This window comes from Eretmochelys imbricata, chromosome 3, assembly GCF_965152235.1.
Source record: "Eretmochelys imbricata isolate rEreImb1 chromosome 3, rEreImb1.hap1, whole genome shotgun sequence".
NCBI classification, from domain to species: Eukaryota; Metazoa; Chordata; order Testudines; family Cheloniidae; genus Eretmochelys; species Eretmochelys imbricata.
Window position 1 is genome coordinate 99,094,979 of NC_135574.1, and position 15,907 is coordinate 99,110,885.

General features: G+C 38.6%; 1 protein-coding gene across 1 annotated transcript in view; it reads right to left on the reverse strand.

The window, feature by feature from the left end:
* Positions 1-9,091: 9,091 nt before the first annotated feature.
* The window catches only part of TMEM244 (transmembrane protein 244), a 29,825-nt gene continuing 23,009 nt past the window's right edge, over positions 9,092-15,907 (reverse strand). Inside the window, exons 4-6 of the mRNA XM_077812150.1 lie at positions 12,629-12,754; positions 10,821-10,865; positions 9,092-9,186 (exon numbers count right to left, since the gene is read on the reverse strand). Coding sequence (XP_077668276.1) covers positions 9,092-9,186; positions 10,821-10,865; positions 12,629-12,754 — 266 coding nt within the window. The remainder of the gene's footprint in view (positions 9,187-10,820; positions 10,866-12,628; positions 12,755-15,907) is intronic.

The following is a 15,907-nucleotide window of genomic DNA, read 5'->3' on the forward strand; positions in this document are numbered from 1 at the left end:
TGATTCTCCTTGTGTGGTCCATAAATGAGCATAACAGAAGAGACAGAGATGATATAGTTGTTGAAGAGGAAGTTCAATATAACAGACAGATAATCTGAGGTTAATATAAACAAATGTGGGTAAACAATTCAGAAAAAGTTCTAAAGGCGAACCAGGAGAAGCACCCTCAATTACTATCCAGTAAGACTTTCTCAGTCACAGCTGTGGCTTCACATGCTCAGAAAGGGATTCTGAAGAGCTCCATTCACAGGAGGAGTAGAACCTTCAAAGGTATTGATCCATTGAACAAGAGGTTCATAATATCATTGCTAACTTTAAAAGAGATCATGTAGTTAGAACTTTTCAAAATCTAGGGGGAGTATACGTGATATCACAAGTATTGAACATATCACCTGCTCTCACATAAAAAAATCCAGTTCCTCTAGAAAACTGACATCCATTATTTAATACAATCTATGGACATAGCACTAAAGAATAGGTAGAAGCAGATTCCAATAGCAAAACTGAGTTGCTTTTTGTAACTTGAAGCAATTTGCATTATTTGTAAGAGGCTTATGTTCTGTAGCAACAGTTGTTGTCATTATGAGCTTGTACGGTTTATGTGGGATTTAGTCTTGGTACTTTTTGCATTCTGAAGAGTTTTTAATAGGGATAACAGGCTTCAAAATAGAAGCAAACCATAAACTAATAAGTGTACACAACGTTCTGTTTTTACTGCAGCTTCAAAAAGTGACAATTTTTAATGCAATAGAAAAAAGATTCAAATCCAGTTTGTATCATGGCATTTTTATGGATAACAGGATATAGGCAAATAGGTTATCTCTTAGTAAAAGTAGACAGCAGTTAAATGGCAATTTGTAGTGTCTCTTTATAAATTGGCCTTGTAAAACACACAATACTTTAGATTACTGAGGAAAGCTAATTATAAAGGACATACTTCAAATGTTAAAATGGAATAATTGTTTTGAAAAGACAATGGTGTTTTTTAATAAATCTGGCTTTCTAAGGATCTCACATAGCATATTTATGGATGTAATTCCATGAAAAGCATGTGGACCACAGTATTTTCTAAACTATTTCTGTATAAATGATTCTTTTTTCACATTTGTCAATCTGTTTCTTTATTGGCAGTCAGTTGTCACTTTCATTCGCTAAATTCACGAGATGCAAGCAGAATCCATCTGAAAAGAGCAATCTAACACTTACATGAAAAATGAAACTTCAGGGGGGAAAAAGGCATTTTGCAAAGGACAAAGGTGCAGCCTCAAGGTAACAGCAAGACATCAGTTCTCAGTGCTGGAAATTAACATCATGTTTTACATAATGATACTCTTTACTGATCATTAAAATAACATAGTTACCTGGGCAACTGGAATATTCTACTAATGTTAACTAGGGATATATAATTCTAAAAATATATATACAACAATGTGAGGTGTTCACCGCCACCCCATCTGTCCTTTTAGAGCAGGAATTTTTCAATGAAAAATGCCTTTTTGACTAAGCGGAAATTTTTGTGAGAAAAATTCAATTTTCATCGGTCTTTAGAGTTTCCATTTAAAAAAACCCAAAAAAACCCCAAGAATTTTTCACTTCTTGACAACTGAAAACTGAGAAATTGTTAACTTGAAAAACTTCAAAGAAAATGAAAATGTCTTGCTTTTGTCAAATATTTTCACAGGTAATAAAATACACTTCCTGATCAAGACAAATATTGATATACTTAAAAGCTCCTGGGCAATGTAGCCTACCAAAATATTTAACTAATTGGATTTATAGCCATGTCTAGTGTTCATCACTTGAGGATCTGAACATCTCACGAACACTAATGAATTAAACCTTGCCACAACCCAATGAAGTAGGAAAATAGTATTACTATTCCTATTTTACAGACGGAGAAACTGAAGCCCAGAGAGTTTTAGTGCCTTGTCCGATGTTGCAAAGGAAGTCTGGGACATCTAGGGATAGAATTCTGGTCTGCTAAGGGACAAGTGAAGTTTGAATAAATAGAAAAACTAGGCAATAGCATATTTCAGTAAGCATATATCTATGAATTTAAAGACAGGACCTTTGAGGTAGGAAATGTATTGCTGCAGCTTGGAATGTGTAGAAAATTAGGAAAATTATCTTTATTTTTCATTAGCTTCAGATGTACCTCAGTTCACCTGGGAGCTGCAACCCAGAGATCCAGTCCAAGAGTTGTTGTACCATGGGGTTCCACCCAAGCCTGTAACCTGAAGGGTGCACTAAAAGAAGTCTAAAGAATAGCTCATCCTGTGACTGTGAGAGGCTGTGTATGTCAATATCTTAACACATAGTTACAGGGCTCCATCCGTGTACACTCCAAACCTCTCATTAACTTCACTTTAAATTTTGGTTGTGCATGGGATGTAGGATCAATTTAGTATTTTCCTCTTTTTACTTCTGTTTATATGTAATGGGAAAATCCATAGAAAACATGAGATAAGCAAAGAAATATTTACAAGGGGTGAGGTTTCTTGATTGGGCGAGTCAATGCATTCTAGTCTTTCATTTTCACTTTGGGGGAGAGAGCTAACTGAAAATCTAACAAAAAGCCATCTCCAGCTACATCTATCTACCACTATGACCCTGGCCTCCCTCCCCAGTCAGGTTTCTTGTCAGCACATGGAATGGAAATGGCATGCTAATTGCATTATTTCTTGCCCATAATGTCAGTTCTCATTACTAAATTGTTTTGTGGCATTCAGTGGCCAAGATGTAGCTTACTGAGAAAGAACTGAGCTAGCTGAGATCCTTGCTTTCAGACTTCAACCTTCCTGGGAAAGAGTGATGATGGGAAATTTCTCTGCTACTTGCTTGCTCATCTGTAGAGTCACTGAAGACAGCCTCTTAAATATCTGAATGAAGCCACTGAGGCATTCTGGCTTCCAATGTTACTGGGCTCTATCTTTCACTCTTTCTGACAATAATAGTACCATTGCCCAACATCTCAGTGCCTAGCAAAGATTGGCAAATGGATGAAAGGCAAATGGGTGAAGTTAAGCTGAAGTAAAACACAAGTGATATTATGTTGGTGGAAAAGGTAAGATCGTTTGAAGATCTAGTCACCACTATAGCATCTTCCATGACTGAGGGAAACTGCCCTCAGACAGTCAAGTTGGTTCACAGCCTAGGATTTCTTCTGAACTTCTCCTTCTTGGGCCCTCAAAGAGCTTAAACACCTTTTTCATCTGCCCTTTCCAAACAGATGTATCACATGCTGTTAGATGCCACCTTTCCTTCTCTCACCATTACTGCTATATTTAAAAAAACTCCAAATCCCACAGAAACACACACCAGATAGTGTTATGTTAACTGTTTAGAAGATGGCTTAATTTTAAATAGTCATAAACAATAAGTCAGGTCATACCTGATTTTTTTTTTGTTCCTTTTGAATTCACATACGTAAATAATTTGACCACCAGTGGATTACCCTGGTGGGCCATGTGCCGAAGATTGCCAACCCCGGGACTAAGTTCTCCCTTTACCTTCAATAGGAGGTAGCTACAATTTTTGCACAGTCAACCTGTGGAACTCCTTGCCAGAGGATGTTGTGAAGGCCAAGACTATAACAGGGTTCAAAAAAGAAGTAAATAAGTTCATGGAGGATAGGTTCATGAAACTGGGAATGGGCGACAGGATGGATCACTTGATGATTACCTGTTCTGTTCATTCCCTCTGGGGCACCTGGCATTGGCCACTGTTGGAAGACAGGTTACTGAGCTAGGTGGACCCTTGGTCTGACCCAGTATGGCCGTTCTTATGTTCATTTACTGCCATATGATCTACCAAGCAAATGTGTTTCATATTTATTATTTTAGCCCCTATTTAAAAGTGTTTCTGAGCCCACATTTCTTAGGGATCTTGAAAGTGGATGAAATCGATATACTAGAAAGATTTGATATAGATCTTCCAATTTGGATGTAATTTTGACACACACACAACTATAGACCTTGATATGAAATGGGGAAGACATTATTTTGTCTGTTTCCTCACATACATGTTTTATTTAAATGACATATTGTTGCTTCTAAAAGACTGACAGTGGAATAACTGACGGAAGAAAAGAGAGATAAACTAACCTTGTGTACTGTCCTCCTGTTGGAGTTAATGGGAGCTTTGCCATTGACCTCAATGCATATGCGTACATTAGCAGCGGGGAGGTGTGATTCCCAGCATGGATAGACAGACTTGTGCCAACTCTGCTCCAGCTAGCATGCTAAAAATAGCATTGTGGCTGTTGTGGCAATGGTGGTGGCTCAGGCTAACCACCTGAGTCCAAGCCTGCCTGACCTCCAGGGTCCAAATTCAGGTGGCTAGCCCTGCCAGTGCCATACTGTTTACACTGCTATTTTTAATGAACTAGCTCGAGCTGAGTTAGCCCAAGTCTGTCTCCCTGCCCTGGGAATCGCACCTCCCAGCTGCAGCATAGACAAAGCCAATGGGAGCAGAACCAGACCTTTTGTCTCCAAGTCTTTTTGAAAAAGGATGGCAAATTAGTTAATTTAAGGATATATTTCCCTGATCCATATGGAAAACTAAGGGTTAGATTGTTGTGACTAGCCTTTGGGTAGGTGTGTGGCAGTGAGGGACACTCCTCCTCTTGCATGCCCCTCAAAAGGTCCAATCCCTCCCTTGGCTCCCCTGGGACAGTGTGACTCTGCACCACTCAGAGCTGTGCCTTTAAAGGCACAATCTAGCACTGAAAGGTTTAAAGCCAGTAACCAATGTATTAATTGCATCATCAAATTTTGCAGTCATTGCTAAGACTCTTATCCTCTATGACATCTAATGAGAGAGTGCACACTGTCTGGGGCGGTGATTACCTGACAAAATGGAGAGATTAAAGCATTAGTCATTACCTGAGCAGATGGGTCATTGCATAGGGCCTTAAGCCAAGAAATAAACATATCAATTAAGTCACATTTTGGAAGGTATAAAGTATCGAGATAAAGCCTTAAGGATCTATAAAGTGTAATAAGGATCTAATTTTATGGTGTAACTATATGCACATTGGATTAAGGTATATAATATGCATAATGTATCACCATCTTTTCTCCATTTAACAAAGTTTGCTTGGTCAACATTGTTATTTCTAGATCAGATTCTGAGGGCCATATGGTCTTCTGCAGGAATTGCCTGCTTAGGAGACTGCAAACTCCCTGAGTGCCTTATCCACTCATTGCTGATTATCTGGTACAATTCATACTGTTTTACAGATACACTGGTACAGTATCTGATTGATTGTTTCATGCATGCATTATGCATTATAGGAAGACAGATTGATGTTACTGCAGATAAATTGGCACTGACCAGCTTTTTTAAAATCTGGACTCTTTGCTGCAGTCCAAAATATAGAGCTGCAGTGATATTTGATGATCTAGCATATGACAGAGATGTTCAGGTTGACTGTTGAATAACTAGTCCCTTACCACTACGAGTTTAAACACCATCTAGATATTTTCTCAAGTACATTCCAAATCAAATTCTTTATCTCATTGTTTATATTCTGTGGCATGTTATTTTACTGATTGGTTGGTTGGTCCCAGAGAACCAAGACCAGAATTAACTGCTTGCCTTTAGTTTTTGAAGTGTAATATAGTTTAGAATTACAGTAGGACATCAGAGTTACTAACACCTGAATTACAAACTGACTGGTCAACCACACACCTCATTTGGAACTGGAAGTATGCAATCAGGCACCAGCAGAGACCCCCCTTCTTCCCCCCACATTACTGTGTTAAATGTAAACTATTTAAAATAATAATGGGAATTTTTTTTAAAAAAAATATTTGACAAAGTAAGGAAACTTTCTGTGCTTTTCATTTAAATAAAGATGGTTAAAAGCAGCATTTTTCTTCTGCATAGTAAAGTTTCAAAGCTATATAAAGTCACTGTTCAGTTGTAAACTTCTGAAAGAATAACCATAATGTTTTGTTCAGAGTTTCGAACATTTCAGAGTTATAAACAATCTCCATTCAAAGACAGTGTTTCTATCCTGGTAAAATAACTGTCCAAATATAACGTTTCCTTTACTTTCTTCTTCATAGACGGGCCACTATAGCACATGAAGAAGAAGTGAACCCAGCCATTGGAAGGGAGGGTCCCTGAATTGGGGAAAGGCATGATCCCACTGAGTGGGTAGCTGGACTGTGTGGAAGGAGATGGAATTCCCTTAGAAATCTTTAAGGTCAGTTCTACTCTTAAAAATGATTTTGTGAACATGACATTGTGAGGCTCCATGTTTAATCCCATTGATTTCCATGCCAAATGTACTCAGTTTACAACTTCAAACTTCCTTTCCTGCAACCTCAGTTCGGGATCTCAGCATGATGATGGACTCACCCTTCTTCACCACCAATAATGAAAGTTCTTCCAGCCAGATTGTGCCCTCGGAGATACTGTTAGAACATTTTTCCTTATTACTCCGGTAGCTCTGCTGTCAGTGCTGCCGGGGTGACTGTGGAAGTGGGAACAGAAGTAGCGGAGATTGGCAGAATGTCATCATTTAACGTTGCCACCTCACACACATGAATTATTAGCATTTTATATGAATTGCAATCTATTAAATATGGCAGCTTAAGGGTTATTACTAAGTAACGTATACACATATGCTTTAAATGGTTTAATAATTTTTGGTGATGAAAAATCGTGTATATGTAATCAGCAAGATGAAATAGCTTTTCACACTGCTCACTCTTTGAAATACTGCAGACTGCAATGGTTTTCAATAGCAGAGCTACAGTGTTTAATCCTTTATGGATTTTCTGATCTGATCCTTTCCTTAGCACTGGCCTGGCTGAACACACTTGAGGGAAATCCTGTGGCTGGGCCACTTTTCACTTTAAACCAGCACTGTTTCTCGCTGCTGATGTGAGATGATGTTTTAAATAGAAAACAAAATTTGCACAACCTATTGAAAGCTGCAGCTGGGTGGCACTCTTACAGTAAAAGCCTGCCAGTTTAAAAATAGAAACTTGTTCCACCCATGGATTAATTTGTATCCTAATCCACTAATACACTGTGCCACATAGCTCCACTGCCCACACACAGACTGTGTAAAGACAAGGTTAAAGCCAGTGCAGATAGATTATTTTATATTAATTTGTATTTCTTCCCTGTCTAAGTATTAATACAGCTTTAAACTGGAACAAATAATGCAAAAACCTTCCATAAATACAACATCGGTCATAGTTACTTGGATTCTAATATTTATATAGATGTGGCATTCTAAAAATGTTCTGGGGTTCAATCCAAATCTCACGGAAGTCTATTCAGACTGGATCAGGCCCCTAATAGGCATTCATTTGCTGTCATCCTATATTGGTTTTGTTTGTTAGAGCGTATAATGCTATAAACTTTGAGATATGATTTGCCTCTAAATATACTTGTGTGTCATTCATAAAAGCTAAATACATCTTGTTTGGGAATTTCCCCCTTACCGTATGCACACTCAAACTTCAAGACAAGGTTTAGTACTCTAAAGCTGTGGTTCTCAAACTTGTTTGATCGTGCCCCCCCCCCCCTTCTTGGTGTCTGTAGTTTACACCCCGCCCCCACCATACAAGTACAGATATGATAAAAAAAATCAACATGCAGCTCTCACTAAATATTAAAAACAGTAAGGCATTGATTCAAACAGAGCCAATGATCCACTGTAATAAGAGCAAAAGCAAAACTGTGATTGTGGTTGATCCTTACAATTAAATATGCACACCATGTCATAGCAAACGGATTAGCGTGCAGATGGCAATGACTTTGTATAATGCTATGCAAGCCTAACCAAAATCTGTAAAAATGCACAGCGCCATCTGAGGACCTGATACGTCTGGAGGAATCAGTTATGCTAGTTATTCAGTGCTGTGGGTAAAATGTGTGCAGTACGTTTCTTTTTCCCCTTAAGCGTCTCATGCCCCCCCAGAATACATTCCAGGCCCCCCAAGGGGGCCTCCCCCAGTTTGAGAACCTCTGCTTAAAGCAAATGTGAGCATTTACAATGGTCTAGTCTTGCTGCCCTTTCTTAGGCAAAACTCAGGCCAAAATCACTGCTGCTATATCTCTACTCAAGTCACCGAAGTTGCATGTAAGATGAATTTGGCTCACTGGGAGTCGTGCTTAGCATGAATTGCAGGATCAAGCCTATTATATGTAAATAGATGAAGATTCATGTCAAGGCAGTATTGTGGTTTTTAAAATAATTACAATCTACAGGCTGGATCATAGGGATTGGTCATGCACCTGGCACAACTCAGGAAGTGAGAAAGGGATGGGTGCAAAAGTGGCTGTAAGCTACCCTTGCCTTTCCCCATTCTAGCACCACTAAACATTTAGTGGATCAGCAGTGCAAGTTAGAACACCCTTAGGGCTGCTCAATCATACATTCCACTCTCTATGCTTGCCTTCCCCATGCACTGCTCTGGAAGCCAGGGATCAGCTGGAGGTTGTTGCTCACTGGTTATGTCCCTTTTAATCTTATATACGTCCTGCAAGAGGACTGCAATATGTGGTGGTATAGAGCTGGCTACTGGCCCTATGCTATTCAGGAATTCCCTGTGTGAGGGAGACCCAGGAAGCCAGTGAAGATGGTTTTGAAATTTCTTTGTACCACTGAAATGGCACAAAGAAGCCTTAATGGAGAGCCAGACTCCAGCCCAAGATATACTGACACTTAGTAAAATAAATTTTATTTAATAATTTACAAAAAAACCTGGAAGCTTGAAACGGATGTCTCTTTGCTTACCAATTTTTTTCCTCTCTTCCTTGCATGCACATTGCTTTGCTGTAGGGTTGTACACGAGTGCTGTGCTGCTGGCATTGATCTCTTTCTTACTTTTTGGTTGGTTTGTATTTAAGAAAAGGGGAGCATATCTGAATGTTTGCTTAGGGGAAAATACCCTCACAAACAGCTAAAAGTAATTGCATGGAATTTGTAAATAGATGTAAGAAATAAATGGTACAGTAGGCTAAATATTAGACTAATAATCTTGACAGTGTATCTTATTTTTTAAGTAATTTAAATTAGATCATAGAAATAATATAGACTCAGATTCAAACACCTATTTTTTGCTCTTCAAAAATCATCCAGGACTGGGTGAATGAAGTTGTCCTTGAACAAGCAGTATGCTAAGACCTGTCCTCCACAAATCATCAAAATTAAGCCAGATCCTGAAAGGAAATGTAAGAATATTCTGTATTAATGTTAATACTGGCATATAAACATTACAAGAATACTTAAACTGATCCCATTTTTATAAGCAACCATATTTAAAGAGAGTAGGTTTTGTTACTCTCACACTTCTCTGGTATTACAAAGAAGAAAGTGAAACTACTCATGCCAGTGACTTTGTGTTTTCAAAATGAAAACAACATTGATTTTTCTCTTTCATTTCTAATAATGAGGCCTTTCATTCTTATCTTTCTGGCCTGATCCCTCAACTGGCTCTGTATGGTCACTGGTGTCTGCCTATGCAGAACAAGTTGCAGGTCCAGGATTTTGGCTGTCACTGGGGGTTTCAGTACAGCTCTGGATACTTAACTGCTCCTGAAGAACTGACTTCCACAATTTTTCTAAATCTCAAAGTAATGGATTTCCACGTAGAGGGCAGGGATCCCTAATCATACACTGAAGTCAGTTGGAGTTTTGCCATTCACTTCAATGGAAACAGGATAAATCAGGATCTGAATCAGGCTCACCTTACAATTGCAGTCCTGTTGACCTCATACTGTTTGGTACAGTCCAATAGATCTATACATGTGACTTATTAATGTACATAAGGTGAGCAGGATTTGGCCCTAGAATATAAATTTCAAGGCTTGACAAATGTTAGGTCTGAACTACTTGACCGAGTCCTTTTTAAAAATAGTATCAACTATTTAGAGCACACATGTTACCATTTTTCTTGTTTGAACCTCTTAGGGTGAGCCTTTCCCTGAGATCACTCACAGACAGGTTCAGGGTCTCTTCTCCCTTCCAAAGTCCTTTCCCTACTCGGGAAATTTATTCCACCCTTTCTGAGTTCTCCAGTGTGGGGGTCTCCCACATAATGGTACATTCAGTCTCTGAGTTCCCTAAAAAAGCTCTGGTTTATTTATATATGGCAGCCTAGCACAGCTGGACTCCCAGTCAGGGTTTATCTTCAACTCCTGCCCCACAGTGATCAGCTTGTCCTGGTCTGGTAAGTCTTTGTAAGTGGGGGAGGTTTGTCAGCTCTTTCTCTCTCTGCCATGAGCTATAGCAAGAGTCAGCTATTTAAGAGGCATGGCAGCTTTTTCCTCCTAGTTACCACTTTCCATACCCTCCTGTGAGATGCTTCTTCTTAAGCTTGCTTCCTCCAGCCACAGCAGGCTCTGCAGAATGGCCTATTTGGTAGTGGTTGTGCCCAGAGGATTCATTAGCCTTCTTCTGATTGGGATGGGGGTGTCCCCCATCACATACCATATCATACCATACATTTGACAGAGAGGGAAATCTCATAACTGGAGCTGGATGAATAATGGATGTTTCAACATTTTCAGTGAATCAAAAAGTCAAAAAAAAGTTTAATTTAAATTTTGAGTGTTTTTAAACATTTTTCATTTAGAAAATACTAAAGGAACTTTCTAAATGAAAAGTCATTAGAAAAAATTAAAATGTTTAATTTTGACATGAGTTTTTTGACCAAATGTTTGTGTCATTGAATCTACATTTTATGCCAAAAAACAGTTTGATCAAAAAATTTCACCCAATTCCACTCATAAGTACAAATACTATGAATCTCCACAGTTTGTGATTATTTCAAAGTTAAATAATTGACCTGTACCTAAAGCCATCCACCAGTGCAACATCAGAGGGAATTCAGACATAACTGTAAAATGAAAAACATTACATCATAAATAATTTTAGGGTTGTTTTGCATATGAAGAAAAGCTGAGTCTTCTAAAATAAAAATATACAGTCTTAGTAACTGTATCTAAATTTAAAGTCTAATGAAATGTAAGCTGAGATCCTGCAAACACTTTCCTACTTGATTAGCTTTACTACTGTGAGCTGTCCCATTGAAAGTTAAATATAGGTGTAATTATTTGCAGGATTGAGGGCTTAAAATGTAAACTCTGAGGCAGAGACTGTCTTTTCTTATTTTTGTACAGTACCTAGCACATCGGTGGGTACTGATGTCACAGAGCCCCAACTAGATTCACAAATGAGATGTAAATGTTGCAACACCTACAGCTCAATTCACAAAAGGATTTAGGTGCCTAACTGCCACTTTGCTTAAATCCCAGAATCTGACCCCATCAGGATTCAGAAAATCCCCACTCAGCAGCCCCAAAACTCGGTAGGCATCTAAAATCACCAGCAGTAACAGTTTTTGCAGTAACAGTTCCTTTAGCACTTATCTTTCTGCAGTACAAATAAATAATAATAATCTCATTATTTTGTTTTATTTTCTTAAAGAAGATCTGAATAAGATACATAAGATAACCATGGAAACCATCCTCCTTGGTAACTCCTATATGGTACAGAGTTTTGTAATTTTCCTTTAAAATAATTGTTTCTAAGGAAGGAGAAAATTATTTAGCAGGATTAACAGGGATATAAACTGGACTGATGGGATCAAATCCAGTAGAGGAAATATTATACCCTATCTTGCAAGGAGGTATTCCAAGTGGAACTCATTGCAGGGTCAAGGTTTTTAGTCTGTATATCAGGAAATTGATCATAAGGTGAAGTCCATTGATCTCTGGAACAATATCTCATGGGAAATGGTGAAGTCCCATCCCCTGGGATATTTAAAACCAAACTGGACAAAGCACACAAATAATAACCGGAACCATTGTACACTGGGAGGGACAGATGATCTAATATTTCTTTCCTATTTCTAATTTCTAGGATAAATATAATAGGATGGGTAGGTGAATCCCCTATAAAAGCACTGTGATGGGATGAAGAGACCCCACATTGGCTCTGGCAAGGATGGGGTTAAACATTTCTCCCAATCCCCCATCCCTGCACTCTGCTAAGGAGCAAGGGTAGATCAGCAGGTGTTCCCAGCAAGATGAACCTCATTTGCAGCAAGCAGCTCTTTCCTCAGAGGAAAGAGAGAGAAAGTGACAAGTGAAGATGCTGGAGTGGATCGTAGGCTCTGTTTTCCTTGTTGGGATTTAGCTGAAATGAGCCACAACTTAGACCTTTTGTGTTGGACTTGGCTGAGGCAAGCTTCAGTATTACATTGAACTATGGCAAGGGTATTTATGTCTGAGCCTTAAAGGGAGAGGGCACTGAGGGCAATATTACTCTTTTGGTTTTATAGCAGTGCATACCCTCCAAGCTGAAACTGCAGGCAGGCAGTCTTCTTTCCTTGGCTGCCCTGTTACCAATAAAACCTCTAAATACACTGCAAGATAATTTAACATTTGGAAGTTGTTGCAACAAAAATGTAATAAGATTTCTAAATGGCAGTAACTCATCTACACGTGGTGCTTGAATGCAAGAAAGATGAAAATTTAAGGGAGAAACTTGAAGAAAAAAAGGCAAAATTAGTCCAATAAAAAAATTAGATCAATAGTATTTGACTAGCTCTATTCAATTTACCGTACTGCACATATGTTTAATAACATACTCACTTACCAGCTGCAGTTATGATAATATGAATAGCAGTAACTGTTACAGCATAATCCCAAACCCATTCTTCCACAATCAGAGCAAACAGCAGTCCACAAATAAAGTAGGTTATCTCCAGTGAAACCAGAAGAACTATAAAAGAAAACAGGGAACTTACTCCAAGCAGAGTTTTGGAAGGGTGGTTCCCATCCTTGTAACTAATGGCAATAGGCAGTTTTGATTTCTGAGGTTAACCTGTGGCCTGGTCTACCCGAAAAATTAGGACAGTTTAACTACCTCAGTCACGGGTGTGAAAAATATGCAGCTGATCAACAAGTTCTTCTCTTTAATGACTAAGCTGTATCCCCACTCCCTTGTGTGGAACTATATGGGCCATATTGTGCCATCAATCTGTGATGAGAGATCCCCACTGAAGCCAATGGTAGTTCTTAAAAACCAGTGGCTCCTTAATGGAAACAACGAAAGCTATAATGAAGAGGGACAGGAATACTGAATGTCAGGTTATCCTATGTGTGGGTTTTTTGCGTTCCTCCCTGTCCAGTGCAGTGGAGGGGACCAATAGGTTACCAGTCTAAATGTGAAGCAGTGATCTAGAAGGGAATTGTTCTCTATTTCAATACTAATCAAAAGTCTCTGTTACAAAGCTTCTTTTGGGGGGGTGAGGAGGAGCAGGCAGGAAACATTATGGCCAATTCTCAGTTAACCAACAACAAAAAATGAAGTACAGTCCACTGGTTTCAATTTGTAAGTTGGTTTGATAACTTGAATGGGCCTTTGTTTTCATGCTAAAATGGCACAGGACTATCATCTATATTGCAAGCTAGTAATGTTGGGTTTGTTTGTTTTAAAAACACAACTTTGTATGTGATAGTGTCTGCTGCCGATGAGCACAGTTATGTGCCAGATCGACAGGGAGACATCCCTAAGTAGGAACTGAATGGACAGACATATACTTTAGTATCCTAACTGTCCATAAAATAAAAAAGCTGTCTTTTAAGAAGTCACTGAGATGGATTTTATAAATGTAATCGTTCCACAGCAAAATTGATTAGGAAAATGAAATGTGTTTTTAAAGAGCCACAATTTAATCTTAAAGTAAATTAAGGTCCTAATTCTGCATATCCTCATGCATGTGCTTAATATTAAGAATGTGACTAGTGCCACTGAAGTCAATGGGACTACTTAGATGCAAAAGTGTTTGCAAGACCAGAGCCCCACAGAATGGGCCATAATATCTACTTTGTAGTTGGTAGGGATCTTTCAAAATATAATACATTATTTTTCTTTTTAAAGGGCACGGTCAACTAAAAAATCATACTTCAAATGTTTATCCTACCATTACTGCAAGTAACAGTTAAGGTTACTATGACAAAAAAAGAGTAGAGAAAAATATTTTTCTGTGTTTCTTCAGTTTAATTTGTGCATTTGTATATTGTCAGTTTCATTCTTTCCCTTATATAATCATTTTTTAGTTTCCACTGTTGTCTGTGCAGATCTTTCACACAGCAATGTGGGAGAGAGAAAAAAAATTAAAAATCAGGAAAAGGAGATTGTAAAACCACATATCCAAAACATGGCAGAAACACTTGTGTGAATGCAGTGCCTGAAGTTCTTTTTAGAACTTTTTTTCTTTAATTGACTAGATTTCAAGTTGATTGTGTCCCTTTAAATTTTACTAGTCATTTTAGTGCTCATGAAAATGGGTAACTAATTTGAGTCCGGTGTAGTGCAGGGAGGTGCTGTATAAGCTTCCCATTAAAATTGTGCCAACACCAACACCTCAATCTTGACATGTAACCTCCATTTTCAGCTTCGGGCTTCTCTTTTCTTTGGTCACAACTCAATTTTGTAATGTGCACAAATGGGGCCTGCCATAAGATGAGCAAGATCACTTTCATTTGTGACCTCAGTCCTACATTTGAATCTTCTCTATCGCTGTGTCACCAGACCTTCGGCAGCTATTGTTATAGTTTGTTTGTTTCTTACCGTTCTGCTAACAGATAAATACTTTCCAAACAGAAAAGAGACTAGTGCACTAACCCATTAGTCTCCCAGTCAGATTTTAAAAGGGATCTTGTAAGTGAGTTAAGGTACCTACCAGCTAGAAAAATTTCATTGCTACCACGTTAGGCACATATATAGTGGTCAATGATGCAGTTTTTCTATATCACATAATGTTTAAACATTATCAGAATCTGAAAAAATCAGAAAAAGAGCCATAGCTCAGAGAAAAATAGTCTATTTTTTTTTCTTTACCAAAATTGGCAGAAAGCTTCTAAATACAATTGATAATGCAACCATGTCCTCAAAACAGTACTGTTTTGGAAATTTGGGGAAATATTTAGCCCCAGATTATTTTGTATGCATTTTCCCCTACTTTTTTGCCTTTTGTCTGTGGACTCATGATAGTATGAGCTTGTTTGTACCATGTTCCAGTGTGGTCATGTGGTTTATGCTAGACGGCGTTGTGTAAATGTAGTAGAGTCAGACTTCTGGCGGAGGAGAAGCCAGATTATCTCATGCCCTACTTGATAGATGGGGAGCAGTACACTGGACTGCCAGACCTTTCAGTGGCGTGCGGCACAACATGGCCATCAAGCAAGCTCTCAACAAGGACTGTGGGAAGCATCAGCATCTTTGCACAAAAGAGAAGGCTCTGACCAAGTATTACCTGACTGCACATTTTACAGCAGCTATAACAACTATGAAAGAACAAATGTGTAGAATGCAGCCTTCAGCAACAGAGAAAGCTACCACAAAGAAGCTACCACAAAGTGCTTGACTACAGATGACTCTGCCGTCCAAGATATAAAAAATGTGACTGAAAGAATGACAAATTATTTTAGCACTGAACCTGGACTGGAACAAGGCCAGACAACAGATAGCCACTTGTGAGCATTGCAAGTGCAACGTCTGCTCTGCCCCCAGCTGAAATTGCAGAAAGTTTGTGCATGATAAGAGAGAATGGCATACAAGAAGTTAAGCAGTTTGTAACCAGTAGGGTGCAAAGGGGTGAGGTAGACCTCTTTGATCCCCTAAGAAGGCATAATCTCAAATCATTTGATAATATCAACAAAACAATTGAACAAAAGAAGCACAAGCAATTGGTTGTCAGATATTCAGCAAGCTGATAGTTATTGCCCAGTCCAGAGATGCTGATATCCAGGGTTTGATGAAGTATGAGCTGGCACCTGTCCCATTTCCATCTTTAGCTTGGATGGATCGCTATGAAAGACCCAAAAGAGCAACACGCTGTCAGAGAAAAATCAATCAGTGGTTGAGATA